At 38.9% G+C, this 19,545-nt stretch overlaps 1 protein-coding gene and 1 non-coding gene across 3 annotated transcripts; both read right to left on the minus strand.

The window, feature by feature from the left end:
• Window positions 1-3,713: 3,713 nt before the first annotated feature.
• LOC148094397 (U11 spliceosomal RNA) lies at window positions 3,714-3,844 on the minus strand. Its single transcript, XR_015716536.1, has one exon. It is a non-coding gene; the product is annotated as a U11 spliceosomal RNA (small nuclear RNA).
• Window positions 3,845-6,692: 2,848 nt separating this feature from the next.
• LOC107542427 (uncharacterized) lies at window positions 6,693-17,938 on the minus strand. 2 transcript variants are annotated; one of them, XM_087825856.1, is made up of 2 exons: window positions 17,841-17,938; window positions 6,693-10,035 (listed from the first exon to the last, which is right to left on the minus strand). In XM_087825856.1, exon 2 carries the CDS (start codon window positions 10,011-10,013, stop codon window positions 8,949-8,951), a length of 1,065 nt encoding a protein of 354 aa, XP_087681982.1. In that variant the 5' UTR covers window positions 10,014-10,035; window positions 17,841-17,938; the 3' UTR covers window positions 6,693-8,948. The 2 variants fall into 2 exon arrangements, with proteins under 2 accessions (XP_087681982.1, XP_087681989.1); XM_087825863.1 differs by lacking the exon at window positions 17,841-17,938 and adding an exon at window positions 17,259-17,343.
• Between the last annotated feature and the right edge of the window lie 1,607 nt (window positions 17,939-19,545).

The raw sequence follows: 19,545 nt of genomic DNA on the forward strand, positions 1-19,545 counted from the left end.
AGCTACTTCGCCAGGGCAAGAAATAGTAACATTATTGACATAGTGACAGTGAGTAACAGTTCAAACTATGAAACTATCACTCAGCTTCAAACTAGACTACTTAATGATATTCATACCGGTAGCACTATTTGCCACATGGTCAATTATGGAATTCTCGATATATGCACCCAGGTCCCAATAGCAGTGGATTCTTTAAGTACATTTTAATATCTCATCACAATACTAATTCTAGTTACCACCAACAATCTTTTTCAATTACTTACTGGCTGAGAAGGAGTAGGAATTATGTCATTCCTGTTAATCAGCTCATGATAAGGCTGAGTAGACGCTAATACTGCCACCCTGCAAGCAGTCTTCTATAACTGTATTGAAGATGTCAGAGTTATATCAATAGCATGATTCTTAATTAACTCTAACACATGAGAATTACAACAGATCATTTTACTCAACTCTGACAACACCAATTTCCTGCTAACTGAATTACTCCTAGCTGCCATGACTACTATCTGCCATGGAAGGCCCTACACTCATCTCAGCACGAGATACTCCACTCAAGCACAGTAGTCATAGCAAGCATTTTTCTACTAATTTGATTCTACCCACTAACAGAAAATTAATTCAAACAATATTTTGCTTATGAGCAATCACCACACTATTTATAGTAATCTGTGCCCTCATCCAAAACATTAAAAAAACTGTAGCCTCCTTCACCTCAAGCCAACTAGGCCCAATAATGGTACGCATTTCAACTTCACACTCCCCTTTCACTGAAACCACCCCGCCTAGTTCTACTACCTTCTATGTTGACTCCCTAAATTGGTTTGCAACCCATTAATGTGATGTGACCAGCAATTTGAAAATTACTGATTAAAGGAAATTATCAGAGTCAAGGAAGGAAATGACCTGGTGGATGAATTCCGGGTAAAAGGACTCATTTAAAATTTTTTTGTAATACAGAGATATAGAGATAACACTTAGCTCTCAAGGTTAGTGTGAAATTTAGCAGATTATAAACCTTGAGTACTTCAAGTGCTAAATACTTTTGAAGCAATAATTCTTAGGTTTCAAATGAGGAGACCTGTCCATAGAGGGAAAGAGGAAGAACCAAAATAAGTAGCATAGAAGCAATCTGTAAGAAAATAGGATAGGTGATTACCGTAGGCTGACTGTAAATTGTGTAAAGCATGATTAAACAAGGTATTCTAAAGTAAATTGGAGGTCATTTAAAATACGAGATAGGGTTGAGGCAGAAGGAGATACAAGGATCTAGTATATTGCATGAAGTATCTCTTGAGGATTATTTTCCAAGACTTAGGTAGGGGTAGGTTACATTTCTTCTCATGTAAATTTTTAATCAAAATATACATACAGAAAAATGCATAAATCAAAAGACAACTACATCATGGTAAGTTTTTCAAAGTATCTTCCAGTAACTAGCACCCAAGTCGGGCAAGATGTTATTAGCACCCCAGAAATCCCTTCATACATCTTTCTAGTCATAGCCATGCGTTTTGTTTTGTTTTGTTTTTTTAAAATATATCTTTATTGATTTCAGAGAGAGGAAAAGAGAGGGGGAGAGAGAGATAGAGACATCAATGATGAGAGAGTCATTGATTGAGCCCGCAACCCGGGCATGTGCCCTGACCGGGAATTGAACCCCAATTGCCTGGATCCTAGGTCAACGCTCAACCGCTGAGCCACACCCGGCCGGGCTCATCATTGATGTTTCTCTTTCTTTCTTTCTCTCTCTCTCTCTCTCTCTCTGCCTTCCTCCCTCCCTCCCTCTCCTTTCCTCTCTCTGAAATCAATAAAGATATATTTAAAAAAAATGTAAAAAACAAACATTATTTAGGTAACTGATTAAATAGAACAATTATCTCTTACCCATATGTGCATTCATCACTGATGATAAGTCATAGAGAAACAAATACCAGAGGCTCATCAACTACTGCATTGTTCAGAATTAACTTTTTTTTCAAACTGATCAATTGTGGTCCTTGCCCTCAAGAAGTTCACAGCTTAATACATAGCACTTTAAAAAAGTAACTGTAAGAATATATGTTACAGGGTATTAAGTAGAGATACATGCAAAGGGCTACTCTAAATCATTGTCAAATGGAACCTAGTATCCCTGTCCTAACAGTTTCCAGCTACCCTCCATGCCACCTCTAAAAACCCTAAGAAAGCAACACAGGATATTGACTCAGTGTCTCAGAGATGATGTCTGAGTATCTCCAATTACTCTGCTAGACAATACATAAACTTGATTCACATCACTGGTTTTAAAATACCCACTCTCCTCCATCAAGACAATAACAAGGTGACTTGCACAACATGTATCTGTGACAGTAGGTGCAATCCAAAATGTAGCTCTCCATAGATAATTATGGCTTTGCCACTGATACTGTTATCTATTAGGCAACTTACAACAAATACGGATTCCGTGTGGTCTTATTACACCACAGGCATACAGTATAAGTTTATAAGGAAGTGTTTACACTTTTGCTTCATGTGGAGAAAATAAACCTGTTTAAAGTGAAAAATGACCTAAATTAGACTTCATTATTATAGAAATGTAAAATTTTGGTGGTCATATCACACAGTATTTTTTTTCCTCTTGATTGACTTTCCCCCCGTTATATTTATGTGATAAACACTTAAGTATAATCAGGAAAAGCAGAAGCAACAAACAGTGAGCAAAGAATATGGAAGATAATTTAAAGTAAACCAAGATTTTTTTAGCACCATCCTTTAAGAATGAGTCATCCAGCCCTGGCTGGTGTGGCTCGGTTGGAGCATCGTCCTGTACACCAAAAAGGTTACGGGTTCAATTTCCAGTCAAAACACATATGTAAGTTAAAGGTTTGATCCCAGTCAGGGCATGTATGGGAAGCAACTGATCAATGTTTCTTTCACATCAGTGTTTCTCTCCCTTTCTGTAAAAATCAATAAAAACATATCCTCAGATGAGAGTAAAAAATGTGTCATCCAGAAAATCACCAAATGTGTCATCAGATGGTGCTCTGCATGTCACCATGCAGTGGGGGCTGTACCTACAGTGAGGAGAACTATGATCCAGACCCGTTCCCAATGAAATGTATGGACACGTCATAGAGCATTGAGAGAAGGAGCACAATTCTGATACATCACAGATGGTGGAGTGGGTTTTGAATTTCCTTTACTGCAGAGATTACTTGAACAAATCTGTTTTGATAATAGATATATTCATTGCATTTCAAAAACTGAAGATTCTTTTATTCAACAAGCATACGCTGGGCATTAACTAAATAAATGCACAGATAAAAATACACATCCCAGGAGGGCTTATATACCAAGAGATGAAACCATCACCATTAAGTATTTCTAATAAAGGCACTGAATAAACAATGGTTCAAAGGCCTAGAATTGATGGCAGAGTGGAAAATGAGTTGGCAAGGGCAGGTTGGAACTACCAAAATGCCTGACAGAGGAGACTGCTTCACCCTGAAAAGAGTGTGCACTCACAATAAATTGTTAAGCTAGAGTGCATAATGGAAACATTATTCTAAACATTATTCAAATATAAACCATGAAAAATGCATTCAAGCAGGTTGGTGTACATGATTTTCTTTCTCAGAAGGGCAATAAAGATACATAAAGGACAAAAAAAGATCACTACACATTAGTAAGTTTTGGAGCATAATCTCAACACTATGCACATTTTTTTTTTTTTTACACATGCTAGTACCAACCACCACCAGCTGCCCCAATACCAAAAGAATATGCATTCAAAATCTGATGTTGATTCTGTTTGTAGAGCAATCAAGGTGCCCTATGCGTGCCACTCATGACAGAAGACATTTTGCACATTTATTTAACAAACACTATGCGCCAGGTGCTGTTCTAAGCACTTAACAAATGTCGACTCGTGGTCACATCATGGCTGCTACAACTCCAGGAATCTCAGACAGAAAAACCTGCCCAGAAATCCCCAGCAAGCTTTTGCTTACAACTCAGGAAATGGACTTTGTTGGTTTGTTTTTTAACTAAGCACAGTATTCCCCCCCCCCCCCAAATGTTATATTGTTATTAGTAAAAAACTAAGGGAGAATGGATATTGGGTGGGCAATGAGTGTTTGCCACCAGCAGCCATTTCTCAACTTCTCAGTAAACAATTCTTATGGTATCTTCTTTTTTGGTCAAGAGCAATAAAGTTTTTATATATCATGAACTTTAAACAACTAAAGTACACTAGATACTGTCACTTCAGTTTCTCAAGCTTAAATGGTCAACATAGCAAAACACGGATATTTTTATTTTTAATATATCTTTATTGATTTCAGAGAGAGGAAAGGAGAGGGAGAGAGACAGAACCATCAATGATGAGTCATTGATCGGTTGCCTCCTGCATGCCCCCAATTGGGGATTGAGTCCACAACCCCCGACATGTGCCCTGACTGGGAATTGAACCCAGATCGCCTGGATCCTAGGTCGATGCTCAATCGCTGAGCCACGCCCGGCTGGGCTGGATATTTTAAATATAAGCTGAAAACCAATATAAGATGTCTCAAAAATACATTGTTTTGTTATTAGCTATATTTCACTTATTTAAAGATCAGTTTATGACACTTTTAACCACCTAAAACATAGCTAAAAACAGAATGGAAGCAAAAATGTCCAGTAAGCCAAACATTTATTTCAATTAACATTTAATGGTCAACTTAATATAATGTATAATATAATCTTAAAGGTGTAATATTAGAGACAAAAGTAAACTGCTAAGAGAATACAAAGAAAGGAACGATTAATACTGACCTAGAGCAGCATTTTCCAACCGTTTTCATCTCATGATACATACAAGCTAATTACTAAAATTCTTTGGCACTCAAAAAATATATTTTTTGCCAATCTGTAAAAAAAAAAGGTATTTTTGATTTACAAAAACTTTACCTACCCTTTTTGCTCCAGTGACTTTTTAAAAAATCAGGTGCCTAGACATGTATGTAAAGATTTCTGACACCAAGAATTAACCAACCAGATGCACCCTTATTATGCGACATGACCAATAAGCTGCAACTCTATTATGTGACCTATATATTTATGGTTCAAGACACAGCATTCACACCAGACGGCTATTGTTGTGTTGGCTGTTGTCATTTATCTGACAATTAAGGGAAAAGAGGTCAGTGCCCCTGACTTGAGTCAGGTATTACATGTTTTAAAAATTTTTATGCCACATCAGTTGAAAATTACTGACCTAGAAGGGTGAGGGGAGAAAAAGGTCAGGAAAGCACTTTGGTGCAGGTGGCATTTGAGCCTTGCAGGCAGATCTAGTGAGGAGAAGAACTTGCAGTCCTGATGCAGCAGCATGTCTAGGAAACAGCAAGCATTCTGGTGTAGTTGTCACAGTCAGTGCATGGAGAGATCTAGCGATACAGCTAGAAATACAGGTTAAGTCCAAATTCAGGTTTAATGGAAAATTGTTTCAGAAAGCTATCTCATATAGCTATTTCAGAAAGCCATCTCATGGAATGGAAGGCTGGAATACAGAGTTACATGACCAGCTACAACAGGAACAGTCTTCTCCCCTTCTCCCACTAGCTCCTTAAGAATATTTCCAAACTTCTCACATGGTATAGAAGTCTCTTCACATTTGGGCACCTGAGTTCCCTCCAGCATTTAATTTGCTTGGAATGCTTATACAGTACTCTCTTTTTTCCACTAGCTCGCTGGCTTTTATGCATCCTTCAATACTTGGCTCAAATGAGAACATCTGTCATTTCACCAAAGAGTTGGATTCCTTCGCTCTCCTGATTACCAAACCAGGGCCAGTTCCCTGTGGGGTTCCCATGACACCTTGTCTACACCAATGCATATCATACTATATTAATTACTGACTTCTGTCTCTTACCACTTGCATATGAGCTCCTTGAGGATACATCTCTATACCCTCGCATCTATGATGTGATAAATGTTTAATGCAAGTTTATCAAATATAATAAACGAGGAGGTTATTTTAATAATCTAGAGCAGGGGTAGGGAACATGCAACCTGCAAAATCATTTCATCTGGGCCTGCTAAGGCAACTGCAGGCGGGACTTGAAATTCAATAAATCTAGGAGCTTTTTGGTAATTTTGTATGGCCTGAGAATGATGTTATAAACATCCAAATGGCCCTTGGCAGAAAAACGGTTCCCCACCCCTGATCTAGAGTAAGGAAAGGTGCTAAAGCATGAAAGTGGGAAATGAAAAGTTTAAGGCAGATACCAAAGTTCACATGTTTTACTCATAGGAGAAACCTTCAGGGCCCCACCCTAAATCTATTCTTATTTTGAGAATACTTTTAATAAACATGGTCATCAGGTTTTATAACCTACGAAAACCATTTTAAAATAAAGAACCTGAATCATTAAGGTTAAATTACAGTGAGCATACTTCTGCTTAACAAGATAAACATGTACTATTTCTAAAATGTTTTCATCCAAATAAAATTGAGGTGCTTTTTCCTACCATCAAACACTGTACTGACACTATAATAGAGTGTGGCAGAACCTCATACACTGCTTATGAGGATGTAAATTGATATAACTTCTATAGATAATTATCAATAGCTCTAAAATTTAAAAGGGGATATCATTTGGCACAGTAAATCCACTTTAAAAGTTATCTTGCAGATATACAGGGTGTCCCAAAAAATGTATCCACACTTTGAATAATTATAAAGGCAGTGTTTATTAAAATACATTTCATTTTCCAACACCATTTATTGAAAAGACTGTCTTTATTCCCTTATATGCTCTTAACTCCTTTGTCAAATACTAAGTATAATGGCTTTGGTCGATTTCTGGGGTCTCTGTTCCATTCCAATGACCTGTTCCTGTGCCAGTACCAGGCTGTTTTGATTACAATGGCTTTGTAATATAATTTGATATCCGGTATTGTGATCCCTCCTTTGTCTTCTTTCTCAAGATTGCTGTGGCTATTCAGGGTCTTTTTTGGTTCCATGTAAATTTTTGGAGTGTTTTTTCTAGATCTGTGAAATATGCCGTTGGTATTTTAATAGGGATTGCATTGACTCTATAGATTGCTTTCGGTAGTATGGATATGATGATGATGTTAATTCTTCCAATCCATAAACACAGTATATGCTTCCATTTGTTTGTATCTTCTTCTATTTGTTTTTTCAATGTCCTGTAATTTTCTGAATACGAGTATTTTACCTCCTTGGTTAAGTTTATTCCAAGGTATATTATTATTTATTTTTGCAATGTTAAATGGGACTGTTTTTTCAGTTTCTCTGAGACTTCATTATTGGTGGACATAAATTTCTGTATGTTAATTTTGTGTCCTGCTACTTTGCCGAATTCATTTATTAAACCTAGTAGTTTTTCAGTGGAGTCTATAGGGTTTTCTATGTACAATACCATGTCATCTGCGAATAATAACATAAATGGTATTGGGCAAATTGGACAAGTACGTGCAAAAAAATGAAACTAGACCACCAACTTACACCATATACTAGAATAAACTCAAAATGGATAAAAGACTTAAATGTAAGATGTGAAACCACCCAAATCCTAGAAGAAACCATAGGCAGCAAAATCTCAGACATCTTTCATAGCAGTATGTTTGCCGATACATCTCCTAGGGCAAGGGTAACAAAGGAGAAAATAAACAAATGGGACTACATCAAAATAAAAAGCTTCTGCACAGCAAAGAAACCATCAACAAAATGAAAAGGGAGCCTGTGTATGGGAGAACATATTTGCCAATGACACATCTAATAAGGGGTTAATTTCCAAAATATATAAAGAACTCATATAACTTAACGAAAGGAAGACAAACAATCCAATTAAAAATGGGCAAAGGACCTAAATAGATACTTTTCCAAGGAGGACATACAGATGGCCAAGAGACATATAAAAAAATGCTGAAAGTCACTAATCATCAGAGAGATGCATTTAAATGACAATGAGGTATTACTTCACACTTGCCAGAATGGCTACCATCAACAAATCAACAAACAACAAGTGCTGACAAGAACGTGGAGAAAAGGGTACCCTAGTACACTGCTGGTGGGAATGCAGACTGGTGCAGCCACTATGGAAAACAGTATGGAATTTCCTTAAAGAATTAAATATGGAACTGCCATTTGACCCAGTGATCCAACTTTTAGGAATATATCCTAAGAATCCTGAAACACCAATCAGAAAAAATATATGCACCTCTATGTTCAAAGCAGCACTATTTAGAATAGCTAATATCTGGAAACAGACCAGGTGCACATCAATAGATACGTGGATAAAAAAGATGTGGTACATTTACACAATGGAATATTATGCAGCTGTAAAAAGAGGGATCTCTTACCCTTTGAGACAGCGTGGAGGGAGCTGGAGAATATCATGCTAAGTGAAAAACGTCAGAGAAAGACCAGTATCACATGATGTCACTCATTGTGGAATCTAATGAATAAAATAACCTGATGAACAGAATAGATCCAGAGACACAGAAGCATGGAACAGACTGATGAATCTCAGAGGGAAGAGTATGGGGGAGAGGAGGGGGCGGGCGGGCGAGATTAACCAAAGAACTTATATGCACATATGCATAACTCATGGACACAGACAATAGGTGATGAAGGCCTAGGGGGTTGGGGGTAGGGGTCAATGGGGGAAAAAGGTGAGCATCTGTAATACTTTCAACAATAAAGATAAATTAAAAAAATAAAAATAGCCCAGCCAGTGTTGCTTAGTGATTGAGTGTGGACCCGTGAACCTGGTTTGATCTCCAGTAGGGGGTGTGCATGAGGCAGCTGATTGATGATTCTTTCTCATCAATGATGTTTCTTTCTATCTCTCCCTTCCTCTCTCTGAAATCAATAAAAACATATTTAAAAATAAATAAAATTAAAAAAATACATATTATTTTCAAAATGTAACAGAATCTATAGACATTGTTTAATTGTTTTGTCAACACCTATTTTCAAACTGATGTCCGTTCTGGTCCAGGCACTGCTGATAACGCAAAGCAATAGAATCACAAACATCAACAAAGATTTCATTTGGTATTTGAGTGCATTCTTGTTCAATGGCTACTCTCAGTTCAGAGACTGTTGCTGGTTTTGTAGCGTAGACTTTATCTTTTAAGTATCCCCATAAAAAAAAGTCTAGAGGTGTGAGGTCTGGTGAACGAGGAGGGTATTCTACGAAACCCCTTCGTCCAATCCACCTGTTTGGCAAGATGTCATCAAGGTAGGATCTTACATCATGATGGTAGTGTGGGGGTGCCCCATCTTGCTGAAAATAAAACTCTTCATCTTCAAAGACCTCTCTAATGCTTGGCATAACAGACTGTCGCAGTAAGTTCAAGTAAATGGGACCAGTCACAGTACCATCAACAAAGAATGGTCCAATTAATCCTCTTGATGATAAGCCACACCACACTGTAACTCCTGGTAAATTAACATGATGTTCCATCATAGCATGCGGATTGTCAGATCTCCCATAGGTGCAATTGTGGCGGTTAATTGAACCATTTAATTTAAATGTAGCCTCATTACTCCACACAATCTTTGTTGGAAAGTGTGCATCTTCTACACATCTTTCCAAGTACCATTCGCAATACTCCACTCTTCGATCTGGATCATCTTCACTGATAGCATGGACTAATCTTGGAATGTCACTTTTCCAATGGCAGCGCTTCAAAATACGATGGACAGATGATTTCGAAATTCCTATGTCACGACTTGCTTGCCGCACAGATTTTCTTGGACTTTGGTGATACATTGCCAATACCCTTTCTTGTTTTGTGGGGCTTGTCGATGTCCGTGGTCTTCCAGAGCTCTTTTTGTGGACATTCTGAATACTAATTCCATCAGCTTCAAACTTATCTCTAATTCGAGTGATGGTAAGTCGTGTAGGTGGACCTGTTTGAAATTCCTTCATAAACTGTCTTTGTACTTCAACTGCGTTTTCAAACTTCCAATAGCATTTTAGGATGAATTTCTTTTGTTCAAAGCTTAGTCTGGCTGCCATTATTTATTCCAATGGGTTAAATCTGAAAAGAGAGAAACATCAATTGAGCTATCAGCTGTTAAAGTGTATATACACTGTTTTGGGACACCCTGTAGTTATGAATAAAAGACATTCATTCACTTAGCATTGTTTATAACAGCAAAAGACTAAACAACCCACAAACCATCAATAAGGTTAGAGCTAATTAATCTGTTTCATCCATACACTGGAAAATTATAGAGCAGTTCAAAAGAATAAGATAAGTCTATACGCACCTATGTATTAGGTGAATGATGTAATTTGCGTACACAAATAATACCATATTTATGAAAAGGATATATTCTCATGTGCCTGTAAAGTGTAAACCATAGAAAATGGTTTGTCAGGATAAACACCCACTTTTTTTTTATCCTCACCTGAGGATACGTTTATTGACTTTAGAGAGAGAGAAAGGGGGAGAGAGAGAGAAAGAAACATTGACTGGTTGCCTCCTGTACATGCCCTGACCAGGGATCTAAACTGCACCCTTTCTGGTGTATGGGACTATGCTCCAGCCAACCGAGCCACCTGGCTAGGGCAACACCCACTTTTGAACACTTCCTTTAAGAGGAGGAATAGAAGGAAGCTTTGGGGTTGAGTTTTGGAGGGTTGTTTTTTCACTTTTCATTCTAACTTTTTACAAGAAAAATGTATGTACATACTATGTTTATAATTAATAAAAATGACAGACAACAGTATGGTGATTTCCAGAAAGAGGGTGGTGGGAGAAGGTAGAAGAGGGTATAGGGGAACAAAATGGTGGTGAAAGGAGACTTGGGGTGGTAAGCACACAATACAATATAGATGATTAATTACAGAATTATAACCTGAAACCTATATAACTTTATTAACGAATGCCACTCCAATAAACTCAATAAAAAATAATAACTAAGTTAGGTTCACAAAAGCCTTACTTGGGAACTGTGCTACTGAATGATCCCCAGAAAGGTAAAAGCTGCCACTCGGAACATGTAGTATCTGTGCCACTTTTATGTGTTTGTGTGCGTCTGTGAACAAGCCAAATTCTCCCAATGACTTGAGGATTGTGTAGGACAGGCACACATATACTACGCATTTAAAGTGTTTCTTGTATTAACTGAACTCCTCAGAGGACAGGCTCACCATAGACAAATTTAAGGCTAGCCACGTTACTAGTCACCATGTGCTCCCCAGGGAAGCTCAAGCATCTAGACACGAGCAACAAGAGCTCAAACAGACTTCCTAGAATATCTTCAGGAAACTATAGGCTGATGTGTAGATAGTGCTTGGTCCAGCAGCTACATTCAAATCTGGTGTGGTGTTTGAGAACGTGGCCTTTCTTCCCAGAAAAAAGAGCCTGAATCCCTCTAAGGTTTCCCCGGAGGCGGAGCCCAAGCCCAAAGCAAAGCAAGACCCACAGTCAGCACCACAGCTGTGGAAGCTGGCAGGGCCTAGGTCAAACTCAAATGTGGGGGCTATATAGGGGTAGCACCCGCGTCAGAACCGCTCCCACACTCAAAAGAGAAGTCGGAGCTGCTCTTAGTATCAAGTCAGGAACAGGAACAGGAGGTGAGGTGGGCTTCAGGGCAGTGCACAGAACCACTAGGAGTGATAAGCTAGAGTCACATTCTTGTAGAGTCCCAGCCATAGTTGTGGAAGCAGCAGGGCCTGGGCCTGACTTGGGTGTAGGGGCAATCGGAGTGCACCGCCATGTCACAGACACTCTGGACCTCAAAGCAGAAGTCAGAGTTGCTCTTGGTGTTAAGTCAGGAGCAGGAACCCAAGGTGAGCTGGGCTTCAGGGCAGAACGCAAAGTCCCAGTCAAGAGGAACACAAAAAGACAAACACTAAGACATATCATAATTAAAATGGCAGACGTCAAAGACAAAGAAAGAATCTTTGTCTCTTCCTGACTGTCGCGGGAAGAGAGTGACAGTCAGTTACCTACAAGGAAGCTCCCGTAAGGCTGTCAGCTAATTTCTCATCAGAAACACTACAGGCCAGTGGGGAATGGCATGAAGCATTCAAAGTAATGATAAGCAAGGATCTGAAACCAAGACTACTCTATCCAGCAAGGCTATCTTTCAAAATTGAAGGAGAAATAAAAAGTTTCCAAACCAAAAAGGGACTTTATTACCACCAAACCAGCATCGCAAGAAATGTTAAAGGGACTAAATATATATATAGAGAGGAACATAGGCATAAAAAATAGGCAATAAATAAGTACCTATCAATAATAACCTTAAATATAAATAGTTTAAATGCTCCAATCAAAAGACATAGGATAAAAAAAAAAAAAAAGAGATAGGATAACTGAATGGATAAGAAAACATGACTCATATATGCTGTCTACAAGACACCCATCTCAGAACCAAAGACTCACACAGGATGAAAGTGAAGGGATGAGAAAATTTTCTGTGCAGGAACAACAACAACAAAAGCTGGGGTAGCAATACTTATATCTGACAACATAGTCTTCAAACCAAAGGCCATAATAAGAGACAAAGAAGGCCACTACATAATACTAAAGGGATTGATCCAACAAGAAGATATAACCCTGGTAAATATATATGCATCCAATATAGGAGCACCTGAATATATATAAAAAAAACTCTTGGAGAAGTTTAAGAGAGACACTGACAGCAATACAGTCATAGTAGAGGACTTTAACACCCCACTGACATCATTGGATAGATCTTCCAGTCAAAAATAATCAACAAGAAAACAGTGATCTTAAACTATATACTAGACCAGATTGATTTAATTGATATTCACAGAACATTTCATTCCAAACATGCAGAATATACATTCTTCTCAAGTGCACATGGAACATGCTCAAAGAGCACATATTAGGACACGAAATAAGTCTAAACAAGTTCAAGAAGATTGAAATCACATAAAGCATCTTCTCGGATCACAATGGCTTGAAACTAGAAATCAACTACTATTAAAAAAACCTCAAACATATTCCAACACATGAGGCTAAAGAGCATGCTATTAAACAATGAACAGGTTAACAATGAGGTCAAGGAAGAAATAAAAAACTTTCTGGAAACAAATAAAAAGGAACACACAACAATCCAAATACATGGGACATAGCAAAAGCAGTCCAGAGGGAAGTTTACTGCATTACAGGCCTGCCTCAAGAAACAAGAAAAAGCTCAAATAAACAACCTAACCCTATAATTAAAAGAATTAGAAACAGAAGAAAGGCCCACAGTAAGTAGAAAGAAGGAAATAATGAAGATCAGAGCAGAAATAAATGAAAGAGATTAAAAAACCAATACAAGAGATTAACGAAACCAAGAGCTGGTTCTTTGAAAAGATAAACCAGATTGATAAACCTTTAGCCAGACTCATCAGGAAGCAAAGAGAGAGGCCCCAAGTAAAAAGAAAATACTGTGAGTAACTACATGCCAACAAACTGGATAACCTGGGCGAAATGGACAAATTCCTAGAAACATCATTCTGAACTTAATCAGGAAGAATCAGAAAACCTGATAGGCCCATAACAACTGATAAAATTGAAGCAGTAATAAAAAACAACAACCTCCCAGCAAACAAAAGTCCTGGACTGGATGGCTTCATAGGCAAGTTTACCAAACACTCAAAGAAGAGCTAACACATATCCTCCTCAAGCTTTTCTAAAAAATTCAAGAGGAAAGCAGGCTTCCAAGCTGTTTTTATGAGGCATTATCCTAATTCCAAAACCAGGTAAAGACACCAGAAAGAAGAAAATTACAGGCCAATATCCCTAACGAAGAGAGATGCAAAAATCCTCAACAAAATATTAACAAATTAGATCCAGCAATACATTAAAAAGATCATACACCATAATTGGGAAGGGAGAAGTGAAAGTGTTACTTTTTGCAGATGACGTGATTCTGTATATAGAAAACCTTAAAGACTCCTCCAAAAAAACTATTAGAAACAATAAACAAAAAGAGTAAAATTGCAGGATACAAAAGCCAATGTACAAAAATCCACTGTATTCCTATATACTAACAATGAAATTTCAGGGGGGAAAAAGAGAGAAAAAAACAATTCCTTTTGCAACTGCAACAAAAAAATAATAAAATACCTAGGAATAAACTTAACAAAGGATGGGAGGACCTATATATTGAAAACTACAAAGCATTATTAAAAGAGACTGAAAAATACACAATGAAATAAAAACATATTCTGTGTTAATATGTTGGAAGAACCAACATAGTTAAAATGTCCATATTACCCAAAACACTATATAGGTTTAATGCAATCTCCATCAAAATACCAATGTGACTTTTAAAAATAGAACAAAAAATCACCAGATTTGTATGGAGCCACAAAAGACCCGGTATACCCAAAGCCATCCTGAGAAAAAAGAAAAATTTGAAAACATTTACTTGCAAAGATATGTGCACCCCTATGTTCACTGCAGCATTATTCACGGTGGCCCGGACATGAAAAAACATATGAAGTGTCCCCAAACAGCTGACTGGATAAAGATGATGTGGGTCATATATATAATGGAATACTACTCAGCCATAATGAAAGATGAGGGATGGACCTTGAGAATATCATGGTAAGCGAACTAAGTCAGTCAGAAAAAGCTAAAAACCATATGATTTCACTCATATATGGGATATAAAACAGAAACTCATAGACACAGATAACAGTATGGGAAGGGGGGCTGGTGAGGTAGTAAAGGTAAATGGGGCCAAATATATGGTGATGGAAGACGATTTGACTTTGGGTGGAGGGCACACAATATACAGATCATGTATCACAGAAATGTACATTTAAAACATATGTGATCTTATTAACCAATGTCACCCCAATAACTTTAATAATAAAGAAAATGTATTTCAGCATATCCCAAACTGAGACAGGCTATAAGTATATGAGTATTTTAAATATAAAGTAGCATTAAGCACATAAGCATAAACAGAATAAACAAATTATTTGCTGAAAAAATGCAGTAAAATCTACCATTCATCGTCGAATTCATATTTATATCTACTATTTTATCAGCTATTCACAATAAGAACCACGTAGTTTTTTGCCCTGCTATAGGCAAAATCCTAGCTTGCTTCCTTCCAATTTCTACCATGAACGTTTATACTTTAAAATTAAAAGAGGATTATATAAATTGTTCTTCTCCCTCCAAAATACATAATACAAAAGTACCATAGAACGTACTTCACAATTTATTATGAAAGACTTGAAGGACTACTAGCCCTGGATCATCTGTTCCATGAAGACAATTTAAAACAAACCAGGTAAAAAGAAATCCACTTTATAAACTTATGTTTGGGAGCATGCAACAATTCTCCCCCAATTCCTATTTTCCATAAAAGTTTTCCTTAGCCATCACAGAGCTCCACAATCAGAATAGCTCTTCACTGTTAACATTTCTATTATACCAGGTTATATTTTTGTCTATCTCACAATCTATTCTAAACTGCACAGCACACAGCACATTTCTTAATAAAGTTCTAAAAATAAAACACCCTCAGTTTTTTGTTAATTAAATTTATTGGGGTGACAATGGTCAATATGAATATACAGGTTTCAGGTGTGGGTTTCTACGTTACAAGATACGTATATTGCTGTGTGCCCACCACCCAAAGTCGTATCTTCTCCTGTCACCATATATTAAGACCCTCTTCACCCCCACCCCTTTCCGTCTGGCAACCACCACACTGCTGTCCGTATCCACGAGTTTCAGTTTCATATCCCACATGAGTGAAATCATATGGTTCTTAGCTTTTTCTGACTGACTTATTTCACTTAGCATAATATTCTCTAGGTCCTTCCATGTTGTTGCAAATGGCAGTACTTCATCCTTTCTTATGGCTGAGTAGTATTCCATTGTATATATGTACCACATCTTCTTTATCCAGTCCTCTATGGAAGGACACTTTGGTTGTCTCCATGTCTTGGCCACCATGAATAATGCTGCAGTGAACATAGAGGGGCATGTATCTTTGTGAATACGTTTTTGAGTTTTTTGGGTAGATACCCAGGAAAGGGATTGCTGGGTCGTATGGTAACTCTATTCTTAACTTTTTGAGGAATCGCCAGACTGCTTTCCATAGTGGCTGTACTAGTTTACATTCCCACCAATGGTGAATGAGGGCTCCCTTTTCTCCACATCTTCTCCGACACTTGTTATTGCTTGTCTTGTTGATAGCAAGCCACTCTAACAGGTATGAGGTGGTATCTCATTGTAGCTTTGATTTGCATTTCCCTAATTGCTAGTGAGGCTGAACATCTTTTCATATATCTATTGACTGTTCCTATGTCTTCTTGGGAGAGGGGTCTGTTCAGGTCCTCTGCCTATTTTTTGATTAGGTTGTTTTTTTATGTGTGTTTTGTTTGTTTTTTAAATATGTCTTTATTGATTTCAGAGAGAGAAAAGGAAAGGGAGAGAGATAGAAACATCAATGATTGGATGCCTCCTCCTGCATGCCCCCTACTGGGGAAGGAGCCCAAAACTCTGGCATGTGCCCGAATCACCATCTCCTGGATCTCCTGGATCATGGGTCCATGCTCTACTCCTGAGTCACACCAGCAGGGCTATGAGTTCTTTATATATTTTGGAAATTAAACCTTTGTCGGTGGAGCTAAATACCCATTGTTTAAGTTACGAATTTATCCCCCCTATTCCTGAATATCCTATTAGAGGAAAATGTCTGAGGCCTTTATCCCATAAAAATGGGGAAACTGAGTTGCATCTTCACAAACTCCACCTGCTGCTGAGAGATACAACCCTCATCTACCTGCCTCTATGCATAAATTTGCCCTTATACAGAATATATTTTCTATCCATTTGCCTGGTTCTAGCAATCAGTACCTTCAACGTTGGCTCTCCTTTACCAACTTCTCAAAGAACCATTTCATCTGACCTGACTGTATTACCTCAAAACTCTTTGCCTCACCTGCAGTTCCTAGAATACACAATGGGAACTGCAGGTTAACCTTTTCCCCATCTTGCACATCTAACAAAACACCTCCAAGACTCAGTTATAAGCATCACTTCCTCTTGGAAGCATTTCCAGACCCCATCCTAGTCCTTCGGATCAACCCAGGCATGGGTTTTTTGACTGTTTCCCTAGAGACCAAACTCCGAGAGCAGGAACAGTGTCTTAATTATTTTGCAACTGCTGTTCATAACATACGGTCTGGGCAAGAGGTGACGCTCAGAAAATGCCTGCTTGTTGTTTGAACACCAGAGCTAAAACATCGCTTTCAAAGGACACGGACCGAGGTAACGCCGGAGCCACGTCTTCCTTCACCTGTCCAGGAAAACAACTCGTCTTTGAGGGACATCGACTTCAGGAGTTCCACGGCCCGGGAAGGAAACAGCTGCTCTCTTCTCCACTGCCTTGGCCTCAGAGGGGTGAAAGTGACACAGGTGACACAGGCCTGGCGACCGGGGTCTAGGGACCCGGCAACTTTTACAAAACATGACCAATCGAGGGGAGAGAAAAACGTCCTCGAGTCCAACGCAGACGGAACCAGACGGTAAAAGGAAGAATCGGGAGAACAGAGGCAGAGCTCGAGGCCCCGGTAACCCGAGGTAAATAGGAAAGCGGCGGCGGGGAGCAAAGGGAAACAGGGGGTCGGCGGGACGGGGGTCCGCCTGTAGTCCGCGGGCGCCGGCGGCTCGGGGGACCGGCCCGGGTCCTCCGCCCCAGAGCGACGCGGCCTAAAGCCGCGGTCTCAGGTCCAACGCCCCCCCTCCCCGGCTCCCGGCTCCCGGCCCCCGGCCCCGGGGAGGCGCTCCCGCCCCGCTTCCCCGCCAGGACACCGGTCCCGGTTAACACCCCCGGGGGGGCTACTTACCCGGCCGGCCAGGCCGACTGTCCCCATGGGCCGCAGCGGCGCACCAGGGTCCAGGCGCCGCCGTGAGGTAAGGCTGGGCGCGCTCGGCGGAAGCCCGCCGCCGCCCGAACCCCCGCGGGCGCCGACCCTTCGCCGAGGCCGCTGGGCGCGTGCCAGAGCGGGGTCAGGTAAGCGTGCGGCAGGGAGACACACTCACCTGCGCCGCAGTCTCCTGGCCGCGGCGCCCCTTGCCGGCGGGAGGACCGCACTGCACCGCCCCTCCGCCGGCATCCTACGCTCCCGCCAAAAGGTGTCGCGGTGGCGCAAGTTTGTGAAATTTCACAGCTTTGTAGTGACTCTGGATGGTGAGGAAGAGAAATGGTCCAAGGGTGTGAAGATCAATTTTGGGAGCCAACTGTGTTCTAGTAGGAGAGAGGGGGAGAATCCTTCCAGTCCTTCATTCTCATTCATTCAAAGCAATTCCATTCATCTGGATGCACAGTGCTGAGCGTTAATCACCATAGGTGAGATGAATGGAAAAACTGATGCAAAAGAAATGGCAACAAGCATTGAATTAACTGTACAACTAAGGAAACAATAGATATGGAGTTTAAGGTTACATAAATATTATAAAGCTTCACAATTTAAAAAAACGATTTAACAAAAGTTGGGAGGAAAAGAGAAAATGGGGTTTTGTGTAAATATGATTTTCATATCAATAATCATGGGTAAAGTATTTCAAGCTGGCAAATCAAATAGAGATTTAAGTTTATATCTTAGGGCAAAGGAACATACTGAGAAAGAATATAATCAACTAAAATCTGGCGATTAAGAAAAGAAGAAAAGAAAGAAATATAGTAAGGAGTGAATAGACACTCTAAAGAAATAGATGATTAAGGGCACCAGGTAACATAATTATTATGGTAACCCAGAATAAAAATACAAACCTTTGAAGTTATCCAAACACATACACAAAACTACAACAAATCAAACAAAATCACATAGTGAAATAATTTTAAAAAATTACAAATCAGAAAGCATAACAAAATATGACAGAACTAAGATCAAACATTTTACATGAATAAACAGAAATGAGTTAAATTAGCCATTTAAAATATACAGCTTCAGACTGGAGCACAAACCATAATACAATTCTATGTTGTATACAAGATAGAGTGATTTTGAAAGTTTGAAAATACAAGAATAGAAAAGCTATACCAGGAATATGCAAACATAAAGAAATCAGGGATCGCAAACTTACTATAAAACAGGCAGGATTGATTTCATGGCAGAAAGCATTGCAAGAGATCAAGCAGGGCATTTTGTAATCATAAGAGTTACAATTCACAATGAAGACATGGGAATATATGTGCACCGAATAGCATAATTTCATTATTCATAACAAAGATTATGGGAGATAAAAAGAGAATAAATAGAAAGAAATAATTGTTTTAGTTCTTGCCAGATTAAGGGCACAAGAGGTAAATGAGGATAGAGAAGAACTAAAAATATAATTAATATGATAGATCTAATATATCAAACTCTGTACAGAGATTACATCTTTTCAATTGTCCTTGGAACACTCACAACAATTGGCCATATTTTATGCCACAGATGAAATCTTAATATATTCCAATAAGTAAAACCAGATGGATAATAACTGATCATAATTTTTAAAAACTAGAAATTAATGACAACTCTGGCTCAGTTGGTTGTGCATCATCCT

Source organism: Miniopterus natalensis, chromosome 1 (genome assembly GCF_054644295.1).
Source record: "Miniopterus natalensis isolate mMinNat1 chromosome 1, mMinNat1.hap1, whole genome shotgun sequence".
NCBI lineage: Eukaryota > Metazoa > Chordata > Mammalia > Chiroptera > Miniopteridae > Miniopterus > Miniopterus natalensis.